The 19,784-nt window shown below is 36.1% G+C and overlaps 6 protein-coding genes across 12 annotated transcripts; 3 read left to right on the top strand and 3 right to left on the bottom strand.

Annotated features, from left to right (window-relative positions):
• The first annotated feature begins 837 nt into the window (after nucleotides 1-837).
• On the top strand, nucleotides 838-4,202 carry LOC111782272. 6 transcript variants are annotated; one of them, XR_002813080.1, is made up of 3 exons: nucleotides 838-1,312; nucleotides 3,817-4,076; nucleotides 4,163-4,202. XR_002813080.1 is itself a non-coding variant. In XM_023663120.1 (2 exons), the coding sequence occupies exon 1, from the start codon at nucleotides 1,117-1,119 to the stop codon at nucleotides 1,288-1,290; it is 174 nt and encodes a 57-aa protein (XP_023518888.1). In that variant the 5' UTR covers nucleotides 838-1,116; the 3' UTR covers nucleotides 1,291-1,310; nucleotides 4,163-4,202. The 6 variants fall into 6 exon arrangements, 2 of the variants coding, with proteins under 2 accessions (XP_023518888.1, XP_023518887.1); XR_002813082.1 differs by having other exon boundaries at nucleotides 3,817-4,035; XR_002813083.1 differs by having other exon boundaries at nucleotides 3,817-4,029.
• On the bottom strand, nucleotides 4,109-4,744 carry LOC111782271. Its single transcript, XM_023663118.1, has one exon. It carries the CDS (start codon nucleotides 4,495-4,497, stop codon nucleotides 4,231-4,233), a length of 267 nt encoding a protein of 88 aa, XP_023518886.1. The 5' UTR covers nucleotides 4,498-4,744; the 3' UTR covers nucleotides 4,109-4,230.
• Nucleotides 4,745-5,346: 602 nt separating this feature from the next.
• LOC111781907 (probable prolyl 4-hydroxylase 9) lies at nucleotides 5,347-10,311 on the top strand. Its single transcript, XM_023662640.1, has 8 exons — nucleotides 5,347-5,561; nucleotides 5,669-5,788; nucleotides 6,007-6,164; nucleotides 6,943-7,045; nucleotides 7,880-7,975; nucleotides 8,176-8,241; nucleotides 8,354-8,473; nucleotides 10,010-10,311. Exons 1-8 carry the CDS (start codon nucleotides 5,436-5,438, stop codon nucleotides 10,094-10,096), a joined length of 876 nt encoding a protein of 291 aa, XP_023518408.1. The 5' UTR covers nucleotides 5,347-5,435; the 3' UTR covers nucleotides 10,097-10,311.
• Nucleotides 10,312-10,727: 416 nt separating this feature from the next.
• On the bottom strand, nucleotides 10,728-15,476 carry LOC111781970 (molybdate-anion transporter-like). 2 transcript variants are annotated; one of them, XM_023662719.1, is made up of 9 exons: nucleotides 15,117-15,476; nucleotides 14,669-14,813; nucleotides 14,020-14,188; nucleotides 13,345-13,603; nucleotides 12,984-13,072; nucleotides 12,482-12,664; nucleotides 12,296-12,381; nucleotides 12,103-12,187; nucleotides 10,728-11,405 (listed from the first exon to the last, which is right to left on the bottom strand). In XM_023662719.1, the coding sequence occupies exons 1-9, from the start codon at nucleotides 15,322-15,324 to the stop codon at nucleotides 11,271-11,273; spliced, it is 1,359 nt and encodes a 452-aa protein (XP_023518487.1). In that variant the 5' UTR covers nucleotides 15,325-15,476; the 3' UTR covers nucleotides 10,728-11,270. The 2 variants fall into 2 exon arrangements, with proteins under 2 accessions (XP_023518487.1, XP_023518488.1); XM_023662720.1 differs by having other exon boundaries at nucleotides 11,240-11,391.
• A 606-nt stretch (nucleotides 15,477-16,082) lies between these two features.
• On the bottom strand, nucleotides 16,083-18,190 carry LOC111780960 (acyl-CoA-binding domain-containing protein 3-like). Its single transcript, XM_023661327.1, has 3 exons — nucleotides 17,171-18,190; nucleotides 16,510-16,615; nucleotides 16,083-16,407 (listed from the first exon to the last, which is right to left on the bottom strand). The coding sequence occupies exons 1-3, from the start codon at nucleotides 17,896-17,898 to the stop codon at nucleotides 16,393-16,395; spliced, it is 849 nt and encodes a 282-aa protein (XP_023517095.1). The 5' UTR covers nucleotides 17,899-18,190; the 3' UTR covers nucleotides 16,083-16,392.
• A 266-nt stretch (nucleotides 18,191-18,456) lies between these two features.
• Nucleotides 18,457-19,737, top strand: LOC111781033 (uncharacterized protein At2g23090). Its single transcript, XM_023661428.1, has 3 exons — nucleotides 18,457-18,616; nucleotides 18,858-18,898; nucleotides 19,424-19,737. The coding sequence occupies exons 1-3, from the start codon at nucleotides 18,544-18,546 to the stop codon at nucleotides 19,541-19,543; spliced, it is 234 nt and encodes a 77-aa protein (XP_023517196.1). The 5' UTR covers nucleotides 18,457-18,543; the 3' UTR covers nucleotides 19,544-19,737.
• Nucleotides 19,738-19,784: the final 47 nt, after the last annotated feature.

Genomic DNA, 19,784 nt, shown 5'->3' on the forward strand with positions numbered 1-19,784 from the left:
ACTAATCTAATTCGGAAATATTAAAAAAAACAACTAATTTGAACATAAATTATTACTTTGAGAGATTATGCTTAAAGTATACAATATCATACTATTGTAAAGGTTCGTTATTCTTAACATGGTATTAGGAGAGGTTCTATGTTGTACTTTGTTCAAAGGGACGACGGTTGGGAGGGGCTAATTTAAGGAATGATCATGGGTCCGCGATTTCTAACACTGTTCACTCCCTTTCCGCCATGATTGAAGTCATCCCCTCCATTTTTCGATCGAATCTTTTCGTTAAGATCATTTAGGTTTTTTAGAAGCTTCAACTATATACCAATTTAAGTTTTAATTTTATATTTCATTTATGCCGTTTGAATTAAATCGTACAAAAATATTTAATGTTTTTTTTTTACATTTGAGTTTCAATAAGAAATATTTTGTTATATGGTCAATCATTTCAAAAGGCTCGAGTATTATTGGTTAATTCACCCATACTAGTTCTAAAAATATATATATATATATATATTTTTTAAGAAAATATTTCAAAAATAATTTCAAATTATCATAAATTTTTTTTTTTTTTTTTTTTTTTTGAAGTAAATGTAGACTTTTAAAATTTAAACTATAATCTAACTGATTTGGGACTTCAATTGAAAATATCTGATCTAAAATTTAAAAAACTTAATTATATCATATTAAATATAATTTACTCATACTAAATTTCCAACATCATCAATTTAATAACATAATGATTATAAAAATATATTTTTCATTCGGGCGTTGCACTTTAAGAATTTAAAGACTTATAAGGGCATAAAAGATATTTAAAATTTTAAAATGGGCCTTTTTCCAAAGGGAAAACATTTAGGGAGGGAGAGAGACTGACGACGAAGAACGCGAGAGGGTGAGCGAGAGAGAGATCGACGAACGCAGAGTGGAAGGGTAAGAGATCGAGACTGAAGACGGGCGATTGCAAGCTATGAACCCTAATTTGAGAGTTTGAGTGCGCCGACGAGGGGAGAGCGTGCAAGTTTATTTGGCTGAGCTGATTAATTGAGTGCCCTAAAACACCAATTTCTATCGTTTTTCCACTTGACGATAATTTCAGGCTCCGGCGAAAGAGAGACGCCGATGGGCTTTATCAGAAGTAGCTTCTCCTTTATAGTGGGAACGGTGTTTGGCATTTACGTGGCTCAAAATTACAGTGTTCCCAACATCAGGAAGCTCGCCAATACTGGGATTCTGATGGCCCAACACATCGAAGAGAACTACAGGAAGCCAAAGAAGCGGGAGGACGATGATTGAATGGAAGATTTACGAGCCAGGTTCCCCTTTTGACATAACTATTGAACAAGTGTTTTTTACTTCTGGGTTTGTAGGCAAAATTTTGTGGTTTTTGTTGTTTTCTGTTTAGGAAAATAACAAAAAAATGAGTTTCAATCACGTAATCGGAGTATGGAATTTATTCTTACATGAATGCATCATTTTTGTTTTTGGATCGTATAGGGGTAATTAAATTGGGAATAAGTAATGCAACATTTTTTTTTTAAAACACTCAAGTATGCGTTTGATTCTTTGTAAATATTTATCGATCGTTTGAACGTGAAACCTACCGATGTTTATTTTATTAACAGTTTCATGCGTTTTTCCAAGATTATTCTTCAATTCTGCATTGCAGAAGACCTTAGGGGATATGGGACTGGGAATGTCTTTATAGTTTCAATTAAATATCCCTGGAAAGACACCATTAAGTGATTTATCCTCATTTTCATTCACTGATTCAATTAGTACTTCAAAATTGAGTTGCTTATCCAAAGCATGACATTTTAGTTCTTATCTAGTGAAATTTAAAGATGCTAGCGTAAATTCTATGCAAAGGAATGATGTATCCACTCTATCCACCGGAGAAAATTTTGGATTATTTTGACATCTGGGCATGGTATGCTCGACTTACTGAGCTTGTCAACTAGATTATTTCCATCTTAGTTGTATTTTGCTTTATGGTGTATGTTGTATTGGAAAAAGGTGTAGAAAAATTGGGTACAACGACTAGGTATTATTCAAACGCATGACAGAAAAAAAAGAAAAAATAAATAACTCTCCGCGTTGACAACTACAAAAGATTTAGAATAGTTACAGCATACTTATACTGAAGTAAACTCTAATTGAAGGCTACAAAAATGAACTCAACTAAANAAAAAAAAAAAAAAAAAAAAAAAACAGAGCTTCAGATAGTTTTCTTTTTTAGAAAAATAAATATGAGTGGGTTTAGGCTATCGGGAAGTTCTTTAAGCCTCCATCTTAAGCAGTTTGGTTTATTGGTTCTGACTAGGCTGGCATTTTTGTATTGGCGTATTCCGGATTTAACTTCTTTCTAATTGCTATTGTGAAAACAATAGCTTTAAAACTTGAAAGGCGGCCTTGATATTTTTAAACGAGTGAGGCATTAGTGGATTCTCAATGGATCTCATTAACCATTGATAAAATATTTTCCCTATTCACGACATCCAAGAAAGCAATTTCCCCTTGCGAGGTGTTCTTAAAGAAGTTTCTGTAAGGTTTGATTTGCATTAAGCTATTGTTTAATCCACCGAAATATGCACGGTGTTTCAGATTTCCATTTTGTGAAGAGGTGGTCTAGGTGAGTTGAACTCTGATAGGAATTGTAATACTTATTTTGCATTTTGTGAAGAGGTGGTCTAGGTGATTTGAACTCTGATAGGAATTGTAAATAGATAGGAATTGTAATACTTATTTTGCAGACAATAGCCTCCCCCGCTAGATCTTTTTGGACTTTCCATTTCCGCTAGTAAATATTGATCTTTTTAGACTTTCCATTTCGTGCTTCTCTTTCAAGTTTTTTTTTTTTCCAAGTTTAGTTTAAAAAAAGAACTTTGAAAAAAAGTTCTAAAGTTTAGTTTTAAAAAAAGAACTTTGAAAAAAAGTTCTATCGTTCTATTTCCCACTCGTTCTATAATTTGGCTGGCATCAATTATGTTTTTGGAAGAATTTTTGAGACTCATGAAACTTTAGCTACTTGCCCATCTTTCCTGTTTTCTATGTCCCATTTTGTTTTGGCTTTATCTCCTATGTTATTGTGGTGACCATTTTTTTCTAAACTGAAGATAGGAGGTTCTCCTTTGTTAGGGTGTAACATTTAGGAAGGCAAAGTTAAGATCTAGAATTGGATCTTTCAAAAAGCTAAATTTAGGTGATAGAAGTCTTTGCATTGTGATGGTTCGCACCGAAGGATAGATTCTTCTGTCTGAATCAGCGAAGGTGTGTTGTCCCATACTTGCTTTAAATACAGCAGCCACTTCCATGATGCTAGAAACAATTAAACAGTCTTCAATATCCAAAAGAGTATACTACTCTTCATAACTAAAATGGCTGGAAGGGTAAATCAGAATCTACCGGAAAAGATGCCTAATATAGAACAGAGGAGAGAACGTGTGCTGTCCCATGCTCTGTGTACACTTTCTTCTAAATGGATTTTGCTTTGTGTCATTATGTGGAGTCCTTCCATAGACCCTTTCTTTGCCAGATTGTCTGGGGAACCTCATTTGAGTAGGTTCTGGCCGAGTATTGTGTTACTGCCATCACAACTAAAGTTCTGGCTATTACACCTTGATCTGTGTGCTTTGGAATACTTCGCCTGATCAAATGATGGCTAGCTAGGTTGCTATCAGCCACTTCATATGAACAGATATTAGTTTGAAACATGAGCACTCGGTTACTAAAGATTGCTTTAAATGCTCTCGATCCTCTATATACTTGTTTTCATCAAGATTTTTACGTCAAGATTCATATTTACTTCATCCCATGTAGGTAAATCACAACCTTGATTCGCCAGCTAATTTATGCAGTTGTGATATCTTTAGCCAAGTGGAGGTTCTTCAAAGACTCCAGAAAGTTTGAAACTTGACCCACGGGCTGGATCTTATGCCCATTACTATGCTATGGTTTTCTATATGCTGTTGGTTTCACTGGCTTCATTTTGACTATACCCATTGTCCATCCCCAACGCCTCTATCTCATGATCATGTAATGGTGAAAATTCCAACCGATCGAGAGTAGTAATATCTTGTCGAGTTAGCTATCCTCCATTCTCAGCGCCTTAAAAGAATTGAAACAGTCACAATTTTTCCACTAAATTTATTATTTTGCCAACTTGTAGGAGACAATAACCAAACGCAGATGTTCTACTAATACATGAAGAAAATTAATTACGGCGGCACGTTGATTTTAGGGCACTCCTTGGCGGTTGATCACCGACGAAACGGCGTCGCCGGAGAGAGTGGGAGCGTCGGTGGAGCCACCGCCGCCACCGCGGCTGGGTTTGGGCTCGAGATGGCCTTGGGCTCCGTAGGCTTGGTTTTTGTAATCTTCCAAGTCCTTGTAATTCACGTACGGACTGGTCTCCAGCGGAATACCCTCCAATCTCTCCTCTTCACTTCCGCTCTTCCTTTCCGGTTGTTGCCGCTTCGGCTGATCGGCCTCGCGCTTATCCATTATCTTGAATCCCAATGAGCTTATCCTTCCTCTTGGTTTCCATTTTTAACGTGGGATAGTACGATTTCGGAAGGTCTTATTTTTTGACACGTTTATACTCCACCTGTACTTTCTGGTACCTTCCGTTGACACGTGTCTTGCACCGACCGCGTGGACTACTTCCCATTTAGGTATACTTTGAGATGGTTAATCTGTAAATTTAGTGTTCGACTAAAGTTAATTTGTTCCATATCATGTTTCTCAAAGCTAATTTATTTTCCCCAGAAGGATAAAATGATTTATTTACCCCCATTTTTTAAAATAAATAAGCGTAAAATTATTTATTTACCCCTTTTCTTTTATAAAGAGAAGCATAATTGAAGTAATTGTTGATAGATTTTATGAGTTAACAATCTAATTATGCCTTTTAGAGATAGAGGTAATTGTTGATAGATTTTAGGAGTTAGAGATTATTGTCATATGATCATATTTAATTTTATAATATTCCTAGAAAATAATAATTTAGATTTGTCATTGTGACATTTAAAATAACGTAAATATATTTCGTTTATAATATTGATTTATAGATTTTAAAGATTGAAATTGATGATGTGCAACTAAACATGCTAACACATGGGAAAACAATATTATTTTAGGCTTGCCAAAAAAAGGAAAAGGAAAAAGAAAAAACAAGAGGTGTACGTCATCTTGAACCGACATAACTAAGAAATAACCATCAACGTTATTAATTAATCCATTAAATGTTTCAATGTGTATGATCTGGGTGTGTCTTCCCGCCATGCACATAACTTTCGACGACCGAAAAGACCTTTTTAACCTTTGTTTTGTTGATTTAAGTGTCGAAGCGCGAAGCCCGTCCAACTTGTCCATATGCATCCGTAATCGGAAAATAGGAGGAACAAGGAAGAGATCGGTGATTCCATTCTAAGGAAAAGAAGATGAAATGCAATAACGGGAAAAGTAATTGGAGCTTCAGATCGAAGCTAGGCTTGCCAGTATTTATCTTCATTTTATGCCTTTTTTGTTTCCTCGCTGTATTCTTCGGTTCTTCTCTTCTCTCTCAGGTTGATCCGCGTGCTTCAAGTTTGTAATCGCTATTAGATTTCGTCTCTTTAATGCTTATATATTTTTTTTTTTTTTGATATATCATTGTTATCCGACGAATAAGCAGGATGTAGATGACGATAGGCCGGGACCGAGGTTGCTTCAATCGGTCAGCGATCATAGCGAGTTCGATTTGATGACCTCGGGAGAAACCGGCGACGATTCCATTTCTTCGATTCCATTTCAGGTGCTCTCCGTTCGGTTTTATCTCTTATTTTCCCACTGGTATGTTAGTTTCCCCGCATTGTTACTCCGAATGAGTTGTTCTTGTTAGGTTTATCATGTATTTATGTGAAAGATAACTTGATTGGCGGACGAATCTTGCGACTGGTTATTCGACATTCAGTAGTCGTTATTTATTTGTTTCAATTATTGCATGTCCAATTAAGGTTTTCCTAAATGTAGCTCTTGAGCTGGCGACCTCGCGCACTACATTTTCCGAAGTTTGCAACCCCTGAGCAATGCCAAAGCATAGTTAATATGGCGAGACCGGCGCTTAAGCCATCTGCCTTGGCTCTACGTAAGGGAGAAACGGATGAGAGTACGAAAGGAGCCCGAACAAGGTATCTTCTGCTGCATGTATTGGTTCACATGACTTCATTAATTATCTTTTAGTTGCATGGAGTTAACAAAAATGCTCGATGACGTGATTCAACGAGTTAATGCGGTTAGACTATGGGGATTTCAAATGAGGATGGTTGTTTCCTGAAAGTATATGTGGAATTAGTATGAGTTATACTCGCATTCTCTAGGATAGACATTCTGGTTTTATTTTTAATTTTCTCATCCACTGTTCTTTGAACTGCCTCAACATCGGGTTCTTCCTCTATTCCCAATTATAAGCTTCTGTTTAAAGATGTGATTTATTATGGCTGCAAAGTTATGTATTGAGATTTAAAAATTTCAGCATAATTGTACCTTCTTTCTTTTTTGTTTCTCCTTTTCAGTTCGACTCTCTGGTCACTCTCACCTATAATTGTTGATTGGAGTTCCTGTTGACTCCTAGGCGTTGGTTTAGGGGATTTGCTTGTACTTTTGTCATTCTATGTTATCAATGGAATTGATTCAATTCTAAAACAAATATTCATCCTTCCATTATTTTTTTAATCGCATTTTGCAATTGTTACAAGTACAAGTTAATCAGGCAGAACGTCGGAGTTAGCCAAGGTTATGGGTGAAAATGGACAAGTTCTACTATTTACTGTTAGGAATTGAAGGCTCCGTTATCAGGAATACATGATCATCCAAGTTCCTGGTTGGACTTTGGTTATAGGAATACAGAATATTGTAAAGATGCCTGATTACATTTTCAATTTGACCCTCTCTCTGTGTTCCAAGCAGTTCTGGTGTTTTCATTAGCGCTTCCGAAGATGAAAGTGGGACTCTGGATGCCATTGAGGAAAAAATTGCAAGGGCAACTATGCTTCCAAGGTCGCATGGAGAGGTATTATGATAGTAGAATTCTATTGGTATATTGTCCGTAAGAGTTAGCTTTGAGAGGTATTTTGCTCTAGAATCCAGAATATATTTTGCATGGAAATTTGATGGGAAGTGTTGTTGATCGAACTCTTTCAATCCCTTGGAGAAAATGAAACCATTGGCAAGTTACTGTGCATTCACCTCTATTGTCATTTCTTAACTTGGTCGCTATGAAGTTACCTCTAATGTTATTTTCTAACTTGCTTATTATTTCCATCTTTATTTGTAGTAGTCGAGCCTTCTCAAAATTTATTTTTTATTATTTATTTTTTATTTTAAGAAGGCTCAACTAATACTTGACCTTTGTTAAATTTCCATCTAAAATTTAATGCTTGATGTGGGATCTTGGCCATCCATTTCTCATAGTCATTGATGGGCTTTAGGTAAATCTACTATGTGTCCGTTTGAGTGAGATTTTGTTGGTTATTCTAAGCTGATATTAAAAATTTCTTGAACTTTTTATTTCTTGTCTGAGAATGAAAGCCTGAAACTCAAAGAGGATCCTCTTCACATTTTTTTTTTGATAAAAGACCAAGGTCCATAATAATAACAGGTAACCGGAGACCTGATAATTGAGCATTGTATGCTATCCATTTGATGCACCCGAAGCTCTATATCTATGTTCCTTTCTTTCTTTTGTTTGTAGATTTTTGTTGTATAATAATGCTCCATTATATAATATAGTACAGTCATTTTCATTTGGTTTTGTATGTTGATGATGCTTTGTTGCGTCTGTAAAAGGTATCAAACTTCTAGTTTCCCAGATATTTTTAAATGGATTATGGATTGTGTGTTTCAGGCATTTAATATCTTGCGTTATGAGATTGGGCAGAAGTATAATGCTCATTATGATTCTTTCAATCCTTCTGAATACGGGCCACAGAGGAGCCAAAGGGTACGAAGTAGATATTATCAGCTTTTCCTTTGTTCATTGCACGTACAAATTCACAGATGTATACAATCATTGGGGGTTAGATGCAAGCATAAGCTACTGCATGTCATTTCCAGTGGTTGTTCTCAAATGCAATTTAATAACAATTCTGATAGTAACAGTGCTAAAAGTTGATTGTGTGGAATGCATGTTGCTAAATTCAGGTAGCTTCCTTCTTGTTGTACTTGACTGATGTTGAAGAAGGTGGAGAAACCATGTTTCCATTTCAGGTAAGACCATAATACCACATGAACGATGCGGCCTTTTTCTTGACATTTTCTTACATCCAGTCATTTTCTGAATATGATTCCAATAAGAACATTTATTCTGTTTGGTTGGCAGAACGGCTTAAATATGGATGGAACCTATAAGTACCAAAGATGTATTGGTTTGAAAGTGAAGCCACGCCAAGGTGATGGACTTCTGTTTTATTCTGTTTTCCCAAATGGTACTATCGATCCGGTTAGTGTTCCTACTCCTATCCTCTGTTGCTTGGACATGGTGGTTTTTAATTGAATGCTCTATGGATTATTAATGTGTAATGTTGAAAATGTTAGACGAACACGACTCTCCACAATGGTATGATATTGTGTACTTTGAGAATAAGTTCTCATAGTTTTGCTTTGAGCTTCCCAAAAGGCCTCGTACCAATGGAGAGAGTATTCTTTGTTTATAAATCCATGATCATTCCCTAAATTAGTCGATGTGGGATTTTCATCATCCAACACCTCTCCTCGAACAAAGCACGCCTCCCCTTAATCGAGGCTCGACTCCTTTGGAGTCTTAGCCATTTTTTACTGCCTTCGTACCTTCGAGGAGGCTTGACTCATTTTTCTTTTTGGAGTCCTTTGTTCGACTAAGTTTAGGGCATGACTCTGATACCATGTTAGACGAACACGACTCTCCACAATGGTATGATATTGTCCACTTTGAGAATAAGCTTTCATGGCTTTGCTTTGGGCTTCCCAAAATGCCTCATACCAATGGAGAGAGTATTCTTTATTTATAAACCCATGATCATTCCCTAAATTAGCCGATGGAGAGAGTATTCTTTATTTATAAATCCATGATCATTCCCTAAATTAGCCGATGGAGAGAGTATTCTTTATTTATGAACTCATGATCATTCCCTAAATTAGCAGATAGAGAGAGTATTATTTGTTTATAAACCCATAATCATTCCCTAAATTAGCGGATGTGGGATTTTTATCATTCAACAAAAAAATGAATGAGGTAACGAGGAGGAGCATGCATGCTTGAACAAGCATGGAACTTCTTGATTTGCAAGTAGGAGCCTAGTTTTGCCATGAAAAAAAGTGAACATGTTTGCAACAAAGAACAGTAACCTATTTCAAAACTACGAACTGATATCGTACGGTACTGACTTAACCGATTCTCAAGAAATTACAATTTTGCCACTGCTAATATCCCATTAACATTTCAAATTATTTATTATTAGTAATAGTTTACGTTTTGGTGCTGCCCCTGCTGACACATTCAGGAGATGTTGCAACTCATCTTATGTAGGAAATACAGAAATATTAATTTTTTAAAAAATAAGCAATAAATGTTTTTATTTTCTCATTGAAACGACTGAGTCTTTGAATTTGTAATGGCTAAGAAATGAATAATTGTTTTTTTTTTTTCTCATTAAACTACAAATATTTGAATTTGTGTTGACTAAGAAATGAATAAATACATAAAAACCTTTTGAAACTATAAACTCCATCATGCATATCGTTGCATTTGAAAGCATGAAGGTGTTTATAATGTGCCAGCAATTCTCTTCAAAAACGTTTTCTGTGGGCAATTTATTGTTTCGTGTTCTTTTCATGTTTGAGCTTTGAGTTATTTCCTGCTTTGTAATTCAGAAGCATCATGTACTTTTTCAGGGATGATGATTAGTATTACATTAAATGGTGCTACTTTGTTTTAGCGTTTTCCTGTTCCTAAAAACGATGCTTGTCTGAATATCTCATTTATTGGATGCTTTTGTAGACATCACTTCATGGAAGCTGTCCTGTGATCAAAGGGCAGAAATGGGTGGCTACGAAATGGATCAGAGATCAGATAGAGGACTATTGAGCGTTATTATTTACTACACACGATGCATAGTTCAAAAATCTCGACCTCATCGTTTACTCTGATAAAATGAGTTTTAACATTATTAACATTTGATCCCTCCCTCCCTCCCCTGTCCCCGACCAAATAGCATAAAAGGTTTGTCCTTCTATCTTTGTGTGTTTTCTTCTATTGTTTTAACTTGTTTAATTTAGTTTATGTTTTATTTATTTTTCTAATTTAATCCTTCATTGTACGTAAATATTAATATTGGTTGATGATAAACTTGTACCACGGACGGAAATTTGGGTGGAAAATGACAACTAAGAACATAGTTTTTAGTTCCTCTAGGCCTTAAAAGAAGAAACTTAGTATTTGTCATGTAAATTTGTCATGCAAATTTGTCATCAACGAGGAGAATTGAATTGAAAATCTTAAAACATAAGAGGTTGAATTGAAAATGTTTAAACTAGACTTGATTGAAAAGTACTCAAATATTGTGAACTATGATAAATATTCAGCATAAAATAAAACCAAGTATATTCTCGACCTAGTAGATCAAAGAATGGAATAAATAATTATTGATTGATATCTTATTTACTTCCTGTTTTTTCTTCTCCTCTTTGTATGTATTAAGAGATAAGTTACAGTAACATTTACCAAAACTTTATCAATATAAAATCATTTGTTATTGACTAGCCAAGCAAAGTTAAGTACATGGGTCCAAAGAAAAAGGCACAAAACCTAATATGGTTTGCTCGCTCAATTCAAGTTTGCAAAGGTAATAAAAACCATGTTCCAAAATCACCAGCGTGAGCATGGGCCTCTTAACCATTTAATTGCTCTTGGATACCAGAGAAAAAAATAAAAAGCATTCATTCTTGAGGTTTGCATCCTACCTGGAACGTTTAAAGGTTCGCCTTTGGCAGCTACATGGCCCCATCAACATTGAAATTTGGGTGAAATTGTCCAGTCCTTGGCAAGGATTTAAGGTCTCGTCAGCAGGAATTAGCCGCATTGCCCAGAAACAGGGAAATGGGATGACTATGGGTTTGTTGAACTTGAATATATTCGATGAGTAAAAACAAAATTGGCACCCTATAACTTGGTCTTCCAAGCTTGAGTACTAAGATTGTAAGCGGTACTCCTAAATAGATGCCGACCATCTTCAAAGCAAAGCTTGAAATTTGGGAACTGTTTACTGCTTTTGCCAATTCTGATATGGATGCTTCCCCCAACGCTTCAATGCATACATGCTACCGGCTGATGAGAACAGACTAAGGGCAGCAAATGCTATTACCACTGAATTTTCGATATGCCTGTAATAACCATCCTACAGAAATAACTGAAGTCATCAACGAAATTTCTAATAAAAAAGAAGACAGGAATTGGTCAACCTTAAAAACTCATGTTTATGGTACCAAAAATCAACCTAACAACATGTAATCTGGTTTCCCGTAGATATTTGTTCTTATCCTCAAGCTTAATATACACAGTATTTGAAGATTAGGACATCAACAGTCTTGGATTTAAAAAAAAAACATACAAAGGAAATTTTGAAATCGTAAAATCTCCCTTTCATCTTCAATCTCAAATCCTATGAATTTCTTCACCAACTTCACTTACGGTAAGAAGGAAAACGAAAACCCTTGCCAATGTATTCCTTGGGTCTCCCAAATTTTCATGGGACCCCCTTCATGGTAAACAATTCAGATTTAGACACAGGACAATTCTGAGCAATTTTTGACCCACCTATGATCCAGAACTAAGCTATTTTATACGATTCAGATTGCATGAGTGATGAAGTTAAGGCATTTTTCATTTAAAATAAACGCATTCTTTTCACCCAAATGAGCTGCTATTGAATGATGGATGCACATATCAGCACCCACAAACACCAATGCGAGCTCCACCATTCTTAAGAGTTCAATTGAAGGGGCATTGAATGATGGAGGCACATATCAGCACCCAGAAATGCCAATGCGAACTCCACCATTCTTAAGAGTTCAATTGAAGGTAGAATTACATACCTGCAATAGAAAAAACAGAATCGCCGCATTTGCAGGGGCCAGAGATAGGCTAATCATCCCTCCACGTAACTTACTTGGCACATACCTAATAGAAAAATAACGAGAAAAAAAAAGAGGATTGTGCAATCAAAACCTAATGTAGCCAAATTTAGGCTTTTGCAGATGCTATCATAATAATAAGGAAAGCACTTACATGGTCCTTAATCTTGCAAGTGAAGGTAAAATTAAACCTACACAGCCATGAAATAAGGAAAATAGCATCACTAAAACTCCAAGCTCCTGCATATTATAGATAAATAGATCAAGCAGTAGAACATGAAACTACTTATTCCTCGAAATTTCTCATAAAGCCTAAAAGCATGAGTCATATGTAACCTACCTGATAATCAAAAGCCACAATTGACATCACAAGCCCTGATACAACGAAGCCATATAGTAAACAATCTTCAGTCCGAAAGGATGATGTTCTACCCATAAGCCATGGAAACAATGAGCTCCCAAGAATTCTGGATCCCAGCAAACATGGATATACCAACCCTAAATGCACTTCCCTCCCATCAGCCTATATCAGAAATAATAAAATAACTCAAAAGTTCTAAAATTATGAATGCCTGTTAACTATATCCAACAACAAAATCATTAACAAATTGACACTCCTAAAAAGTTATTAGTACAGTGATTTTGCTGATGCTTTAAAATAAGAACATCAAAATTGGAGAAGGCAAGAGAAAGACTTCTCTGTGGAATACAACCTGTTTTTGTCTTTATGTAACCAAAGTGGCATACAATTTCAAATATTATAAATCCTTTAACAAAATAACTTTAATACTTAAATGTTCCTATAATTACAATTCCCAAACATTTAAAACTTAAAGATATACCACTAATGTTGGAGCCCAAAGAATCCAAAAGAATGCAACAGAGAAGTGTATAGAAGCTTGTGCCCATGCCAATAACCATATCCTTTTATCTGCAAATTATGAAAGTTTATGAAGTCTGAGAAACTCTACAAGGGCTTATCCAAGAAATCCCTGAAAATGATTTGAAAGTATTTGATGGTTACTGGTAGGACGGGGTTCAGCAAAATTATTATATTCAAATATAGCATATCATGTTAATGTGTGAACAGAGCAAAAATATTATATATTAAATGAAGTGGCAAAAATGAACTTGCCTGAAAATTATACCCAGTCAAACAAAACCTAAGACAATATGTAAATATAAGGAACATATGGTGCTTACCACTAAAAATATATGCACTGAAAGAAGTTCTATAGTCCTCTAGTTCTATTCTTTGTGATACTTCTGTCCACCCTTTGATGATAAAAGTTGCACATATCAAAGCCAAGAAAACAGCAACAGTGGAAGGAGAAAACATATTCCTCTTAACATTATCACCAACCAGGCTATTCAGAAGCATCTGGTTTCCAATCAATGAGACAGACTCAAATACAGTCATTAGCCAAAATGTGTCACTTAACATATCTTGCCTGTGACCTTGCTGCAAGGGGAGAAAATTATATGAGGGACTAAGTTTAAATTAGTGCTTTCTTTCACACATGACACTCATGAGGTACTGCAGGAACTCAATTATGAATCAACAAGACCAACCATTCAACCAAGTAAAAACAAATACTTAAACAATCGGGGCATAAGTTGAGATCAATAGAATAGAAAAATGAAAAAATAAAAAACCTTATTAAACAGAGTCAGTTGAATCAATTTAATTAAAAAGAAGTTGGTTCATGTTATTTCTATAATCTTTAACTTGAAGTAAAAAATGTAAAATCAAAGTCCACTGATTTCATACTCGAGGGTCTTCAACTTCCTTGAACAAGTATGACAATAATGTAAATTTATGTGGCCTACTAAGATAACAACCTAAACAAATCCAAGTGGAAAACCATGTTAGCAAACCTTTTCATGTTGAAGTACCATCCATGTTTCAAAACTGAATGAAAATATTGAGGTAGCAAGAGATAAACCAATACTGGCGACAAAGAGACTTGGATGCACAGAAATCCTCTTCCATATGGCAGTAACAAGGTGTATAATGCAAAACATCACACAAACTTCCTTTTGACCTCTACAAATAATAATAAAATCATTTATTAGAAGAACAGCATACACATCGATGTAGTTATAAATAAATTCTTAGTAATAAAATCAGAAAGGGAGCTTTGGAGAAGATATTCTTCTCTTCAGTAAAAGCATAAGAATCAAAATTACAACCTAAAAAGTGACGGGAAAACAACGTTGAAAATTTTAGACTGCAGTCGCCTTTTCTTTACAATTCTTCCAAAACGTGCATTGCCCTATCCAAATGTTCATAACATTATGCGATATCACTATTTCCTTCACCACAAATATCTAAGCTCAACATAAGAATATTGTGTAAATAAATTTCTCTGATACATTGCAATTACCAGAATAAATCTATGTTTAATTAGAAAAAGAATACAGCACCAGAAATCCATTTCCTGAGCATTTTGGCATATAGACGAAGATATCATACTGGCGTTTCAGAAATAGAACGTAATCGAGTAAGGAAGCGAACTACAATTACATCAAATCGGATAGAACGCCCAAAAAGGTACCAACGAAGAGAGAAGCTGCATATCCAACGCATAGAGACGACACTATCTCCTCTCTGTTTACTCCACGATACGTCAACTCAAATTCGCCATATACTGACCATAAGCCTTCCATTACTGTATTGGTAAAGAGGATAAATCAGGTACCGATTAGCAATATCCACGCGCCTCAACTGAAGGGAAATTTTACGTTTACTCAACTCGGTGAGCAAGAAATGTCAATGAAGGAAGGGAAAATAGTCTAGGAAAAGAGATAAATTAAAAAGAGAAGATCGCCGCCCGAGAGAGACTTGTTAGGTGATTTCCATTTCTAAATGACCAGATTCTTGTAAATTTTCTTCACAAAAGAGAGAGAGAGAGAGAGAGAGAGAGAGAGAGAGAGAGAGAGACAGTGTGCAGAGAGTGATGCACGGAACTTACCAGAGGCAAGAGAATAAAGTAGCAGGAACTTCCACTGGAAACTAGAAAAGGAGGATGAAAATCCATGATCGAACGGAGCAGGAGCTCTGGTGGAACCATTTTTGGAAGCATAAGGTAGAAGAAAGATCGAAAAAAAACAAGAGAGGAAGATGAAGACGAACAAATATGGATTTGGTTCCCAAACTGAACTTTCGATGATCACCGCCATTTGTCTCACAGTTAACCTCTCAGAGAAGCCCTAGATCTGTAGCCAGCCATTTCTGAGAAAAAATAATCTGAGATCGTAAGGGGAGGAGGCACGGTGGGAACGACGAGCATTGCTCATTCTTCTATTCCACCGCTTAGAAATGGAACGGAGGGAAAAAGGAATAAACATATATATACTCTCGTATATATATATAATATTACAAGTAGATTTATAAGAAAAAAAGAAAAAAAAGAGATTTATATTTTATTTTATAAATATTATATACTCCGCTTGGTAATCATTTTATTTATACAAATTCAATTTCTTAACTTATTTCCATAGTAGATTTTTTCAGCAAATAAATAAATAAATATGTAATGCGTATTTTTGGATGAATGTCACACTTGGATGAAAGTCCCACGTCTGATTAATCTCACATCGTTATGAAAGTCGCACATCTGATGAATCTCACATCGAAATGAAGGTCGCACGTCTGCTAACTTAGGAAGTGATGATGTATTTATAATCAAATAATACTACCTCCACTCTTTTTGGAAAGCACAAAGCAATGAACTTATTCAAAGTGGACAATATCATACAATTGTGAAGAGTCTTATTCATCTAACATGGTACGTCATGCCCCAAGCTTAGCAATGTCAATAGAATCTTCAAATGTCGAATAAATGACTCCAAAAAAAAAGGAGTCAGCCTCGATCAAATATGATCATGGGTGTTCAAAATGGTCATAAATGCTCAAAATGGACAATATCACATGCGGATAAAATATCAAATTATCCAATTTATTATCACATATCAATCCAAGCTTTTATGTTTTGAATCTACAACTTCATACCCTCGGAAAAATAACTTCAAATTGCTATTTACAAGAACGTTAGGATTGTCATGGAAAAAATTAAACTATGTTATAGGTTCTCTAAAATGCAAACCATATGAAATGGGGTAAATGGCCAAGCAAGAACCAGACAAAGCCAAAGCATAGGACGCCTATACAAACTGAGTTTTGACACCACAGGGCTTCCTCATCACCGAGTTTTCATCCCCTTGCAGTTGAAACAAGGCTTTACTTGTTCAGATTTCCTGCAGCTGCAAACCAAAAGCAATCCACATTTCAACCTCATAAGAAGCCGAGTTTGAAGTGGCAAATCATTAACAAGCCCAGAGCTCGCAGTAGAGCCAAGTACTTACAGGAGGAGCTTTGGACGTCCAGCCAGGAATGTTTTCAGAAACAAGGTTGATATACCTCTCCATAGCCACCTCAGGGGTCATGTTCCCCAGCTGCTTCCAAGCGTTCCTTGAATCCAATTTAACAAAGCGAAAAAAAGCCTTAGAACTCAAGATTAACAAATAGAAACCATTCATTAAATCAGTACTACTGTATCCAAAATGGAAGCTCATATGCTATATGAACTAAATATTTTCAATTTATTCTTAAAGCAGTTAAGTTTTGATCTTCTGTTCATGAATTGCCGGCTTTGAAACAAACAATTCAACAACAGTGAAGTCAATAATTCATCCAAATTCCCGACCATCCTTACTATCATCGGTATATGCAAACGAAAATTGTTGGTCTTTAATTATAACATTACAATTATTTTGAAGGATGTGTTTTCTACTACTGGCTACTTCTCCATGATGCAACTTTTAGAGAGAATAGAATCCTGTAGTTGCAATGTGCATTGTAATAAATACGATCTTTTAGTCTACAGTTTCAAGAACATTTGATACATTCTTGACAGCGAAAAATTCCCACAAAATAGTAACGATAATGGAATTGCAGGAAGATCATGACAGCCGAATGAACAATAAGAAACACAAAATCGAAGAAAATAAGAGAAGTTTACCATACCATTTGGATCGAGCTGAGATCTTCAAAGCCAATGGCGGTGGTTCTCTACAAGAGCCCTCCATAGCAATCTTGTGAAGTCCGCTCAGCCTCATCTTCAATTCATCGCCAAAATTAGGATCCTCGGTATCATGAATCTTCACAAACTTCACTACGGCTTCAAATTCCTTCTCCAATTCAGTTCTATCAATTCCCACCCAATCGTCATCCTCGACGGAAATCACCTCCGCCGATCCTTCCTTGTTTACTCCACCGGATTTCTTGCTCCGATCACTCTCAAACTCCTCGACTTCAACGCCGTCGCGAACGTTCTCCTCATCCCGATAGGTTCTTTCTTCACCACTGGCCCTATCAGCACTTTCACCGATCATCTTCTCCGCAACGTCTCCGCCACCATTATCGGAATCGCTCTCTTCTCCTTCCACAACCCTCACAGAGTCGGTCACCGCATCATCGCATTTACTCCCAGCTTCACCTCTCGATTCAAAGATTCCGGTGGAATTCCCCTGTTTCGATTCGCATTTACTTATCTCATCGCCACCGACAAAATCCTCAACAACGACGCTAGGTTTATCACTTTTCAGATTATGGATTCGCGATCCAAACCCGAAGTCAAATCCAAACGGAGACAATTCTTCACCGGCTGAATCCCTGGAAAGAAACTTACTGACAATAAAGGAAATAAGAAGAGGAAGACTAACGGTTAGCACAAGTTCAAGAAAAAGCTCCATAGCTCAACACAGAGATGGAGGAATCCGGTAGACGAACGGCGGAATCAGCAGCGATCGTGGGAAAGAGATTAGACAGATAGAAAGTAATGAAGATCGAGATAAGAGATAGGAGAAAAGGAAGGGAATTATGGAGGGACAGAGCAAAGTATATTCGAGTCCGCACCAGCATCGGGCCCATGATGCTATCGATCGTTTCAAAAGCAGGGCGTTGTAATTGAGCCCTTTCACCAACCGGGAGCGACGATCAGGCCGCTGCTGTTTACTGACGCCACTTTGTAACCATTGCCGAAACCACGAGCTCACGATCGTGTATGAATTTTAAATTTCGGCGCTCCAAAATAAATAATTCATTTCGAATTCAATAATTCTAACCAAATAAAAAATGTTTAAATTTTTAATAGAATATATATAAATTTAAAGTTAAAATTATTAGAATATTAAATTTATGGATTAAATATAAGCAAATTACGTTTTAAAATTAAATTTGTAATTTAATTGGGTGACGTTTATCCGGGTGATTTGATCAATATGCACGTGACAGCTACAGCTATAAGATGAACGCACCACATTATATTTGCGCCTTCCGTGTTTCGACCCCTTCCAAGCGAAGACGCTATCTTCCTCGAATTAGGGCTACTCGTGAAAATGGGAGGGGGGAACGGGCAGAAAGCGAAGATGGCTCGCGAGAAGAACATGGAGAAGCTGAAAGCTTCTAAGGGCGAGTTTTCTCTATAACTCTTCGCCTTTATTTCTTTTTCGGATTACTTTTACTGGTTTGTGAGTGAATTTCTTGAACTCTGTATAGTTATTTTGTTCTTGATATTTATTAAGTGGCGGCTCTGTTAGGGTGTGAAATCACTTAAATTGATTATCGTGCGAGAGAGAGAGCTATTGAGTTGATTTTATTAATCGGTTATTCGGGTTAAATTTGAAGATTTTGTTTGGTCTGTTGTTATCAGGAAGTCAGCTCGAATCGAACAAGAAAGCAATGTCTATTCAGGTATGTTTTGACAATGTTTGATGCTAATTTGTATGAAGATAGCTGAATTAGTTCTTATATTGATGCTAATTTATATGCCATGTCGTCTTTTGTTTGTGTTTATAGGAATTGTTTCTTTTTTCTTCCGCTTGTACGTTAGTTTCTTGCTTTTTTTGTACAGTTTGATGTTTCAGAATTGTCTTTTTCTTTTTCTTTTGAGCCACATTTACACATTCAATAGAAGAGTTTCTTCGATTCGATTGTCAGGGTACCTTGTATGTGAATGGAAGGATGGCGTCCAATTAAGTTAATCTTTCAGTTCTCTTCATGAACTTATCATTAGTGTTGTAGACTATGAATTTTGTATCAGTAAAGCCTGCGATTTTCTGAGCCCTATGTTATTCTTGCACGTAGAGAATTCAAAAGAATGTTATAGGCAGTGGATGCTACTGTTTTATGACATTTACTCTTGATTTGTTCTTTATTAAGAACATTTACTCTGATTTGGTTCTTTGGTAAGAACATCTCCTATGAAACTGATTGCAGTGCAAGGTATGCATGCAAACCTTTATCTGCACCACATCAGAGGTCAAATGCAGGGAACATGCGGAGGCAAAGCACCCAAAAGCTGATGTCTATACTTGTTTCCCACATCTTAAAAAATGAAAGAATAAACAAGAAAGAACAGTGTGGAGGGGGCACGTTCCAGTAGCAACCTCCTTGCCCATGTTTTACCTGTGATTTCTGAACTGTGTTTGCGTGCCAATTTAGTATGTATTTTGTTTATGGTCTTGCTCATGTATCAGAAAATCGGCTTTGGATTAATATATTAATGGTATGTTTTCCATGGTCTTATTGAACTGGCGTATTCTACTAACTGATTCTTAGATGGTTTTCTTTCGAATCT

Source organism: Cucurbita pepo, chromosome LG19, assembly GCF_002806865.2.
Source record: "Cucurbita pepo subsp. pepo cultivar mu-cu-16 chromosome LG19, ASM280686v2, whole genome shotgun sequence".
NCBI lineage: Eukaryota > Viridiplantae > Streptophyta > Magnoliopsida > Cucurbitales > Cucurbitaceae > Cucurbita > Cucurbita pepo.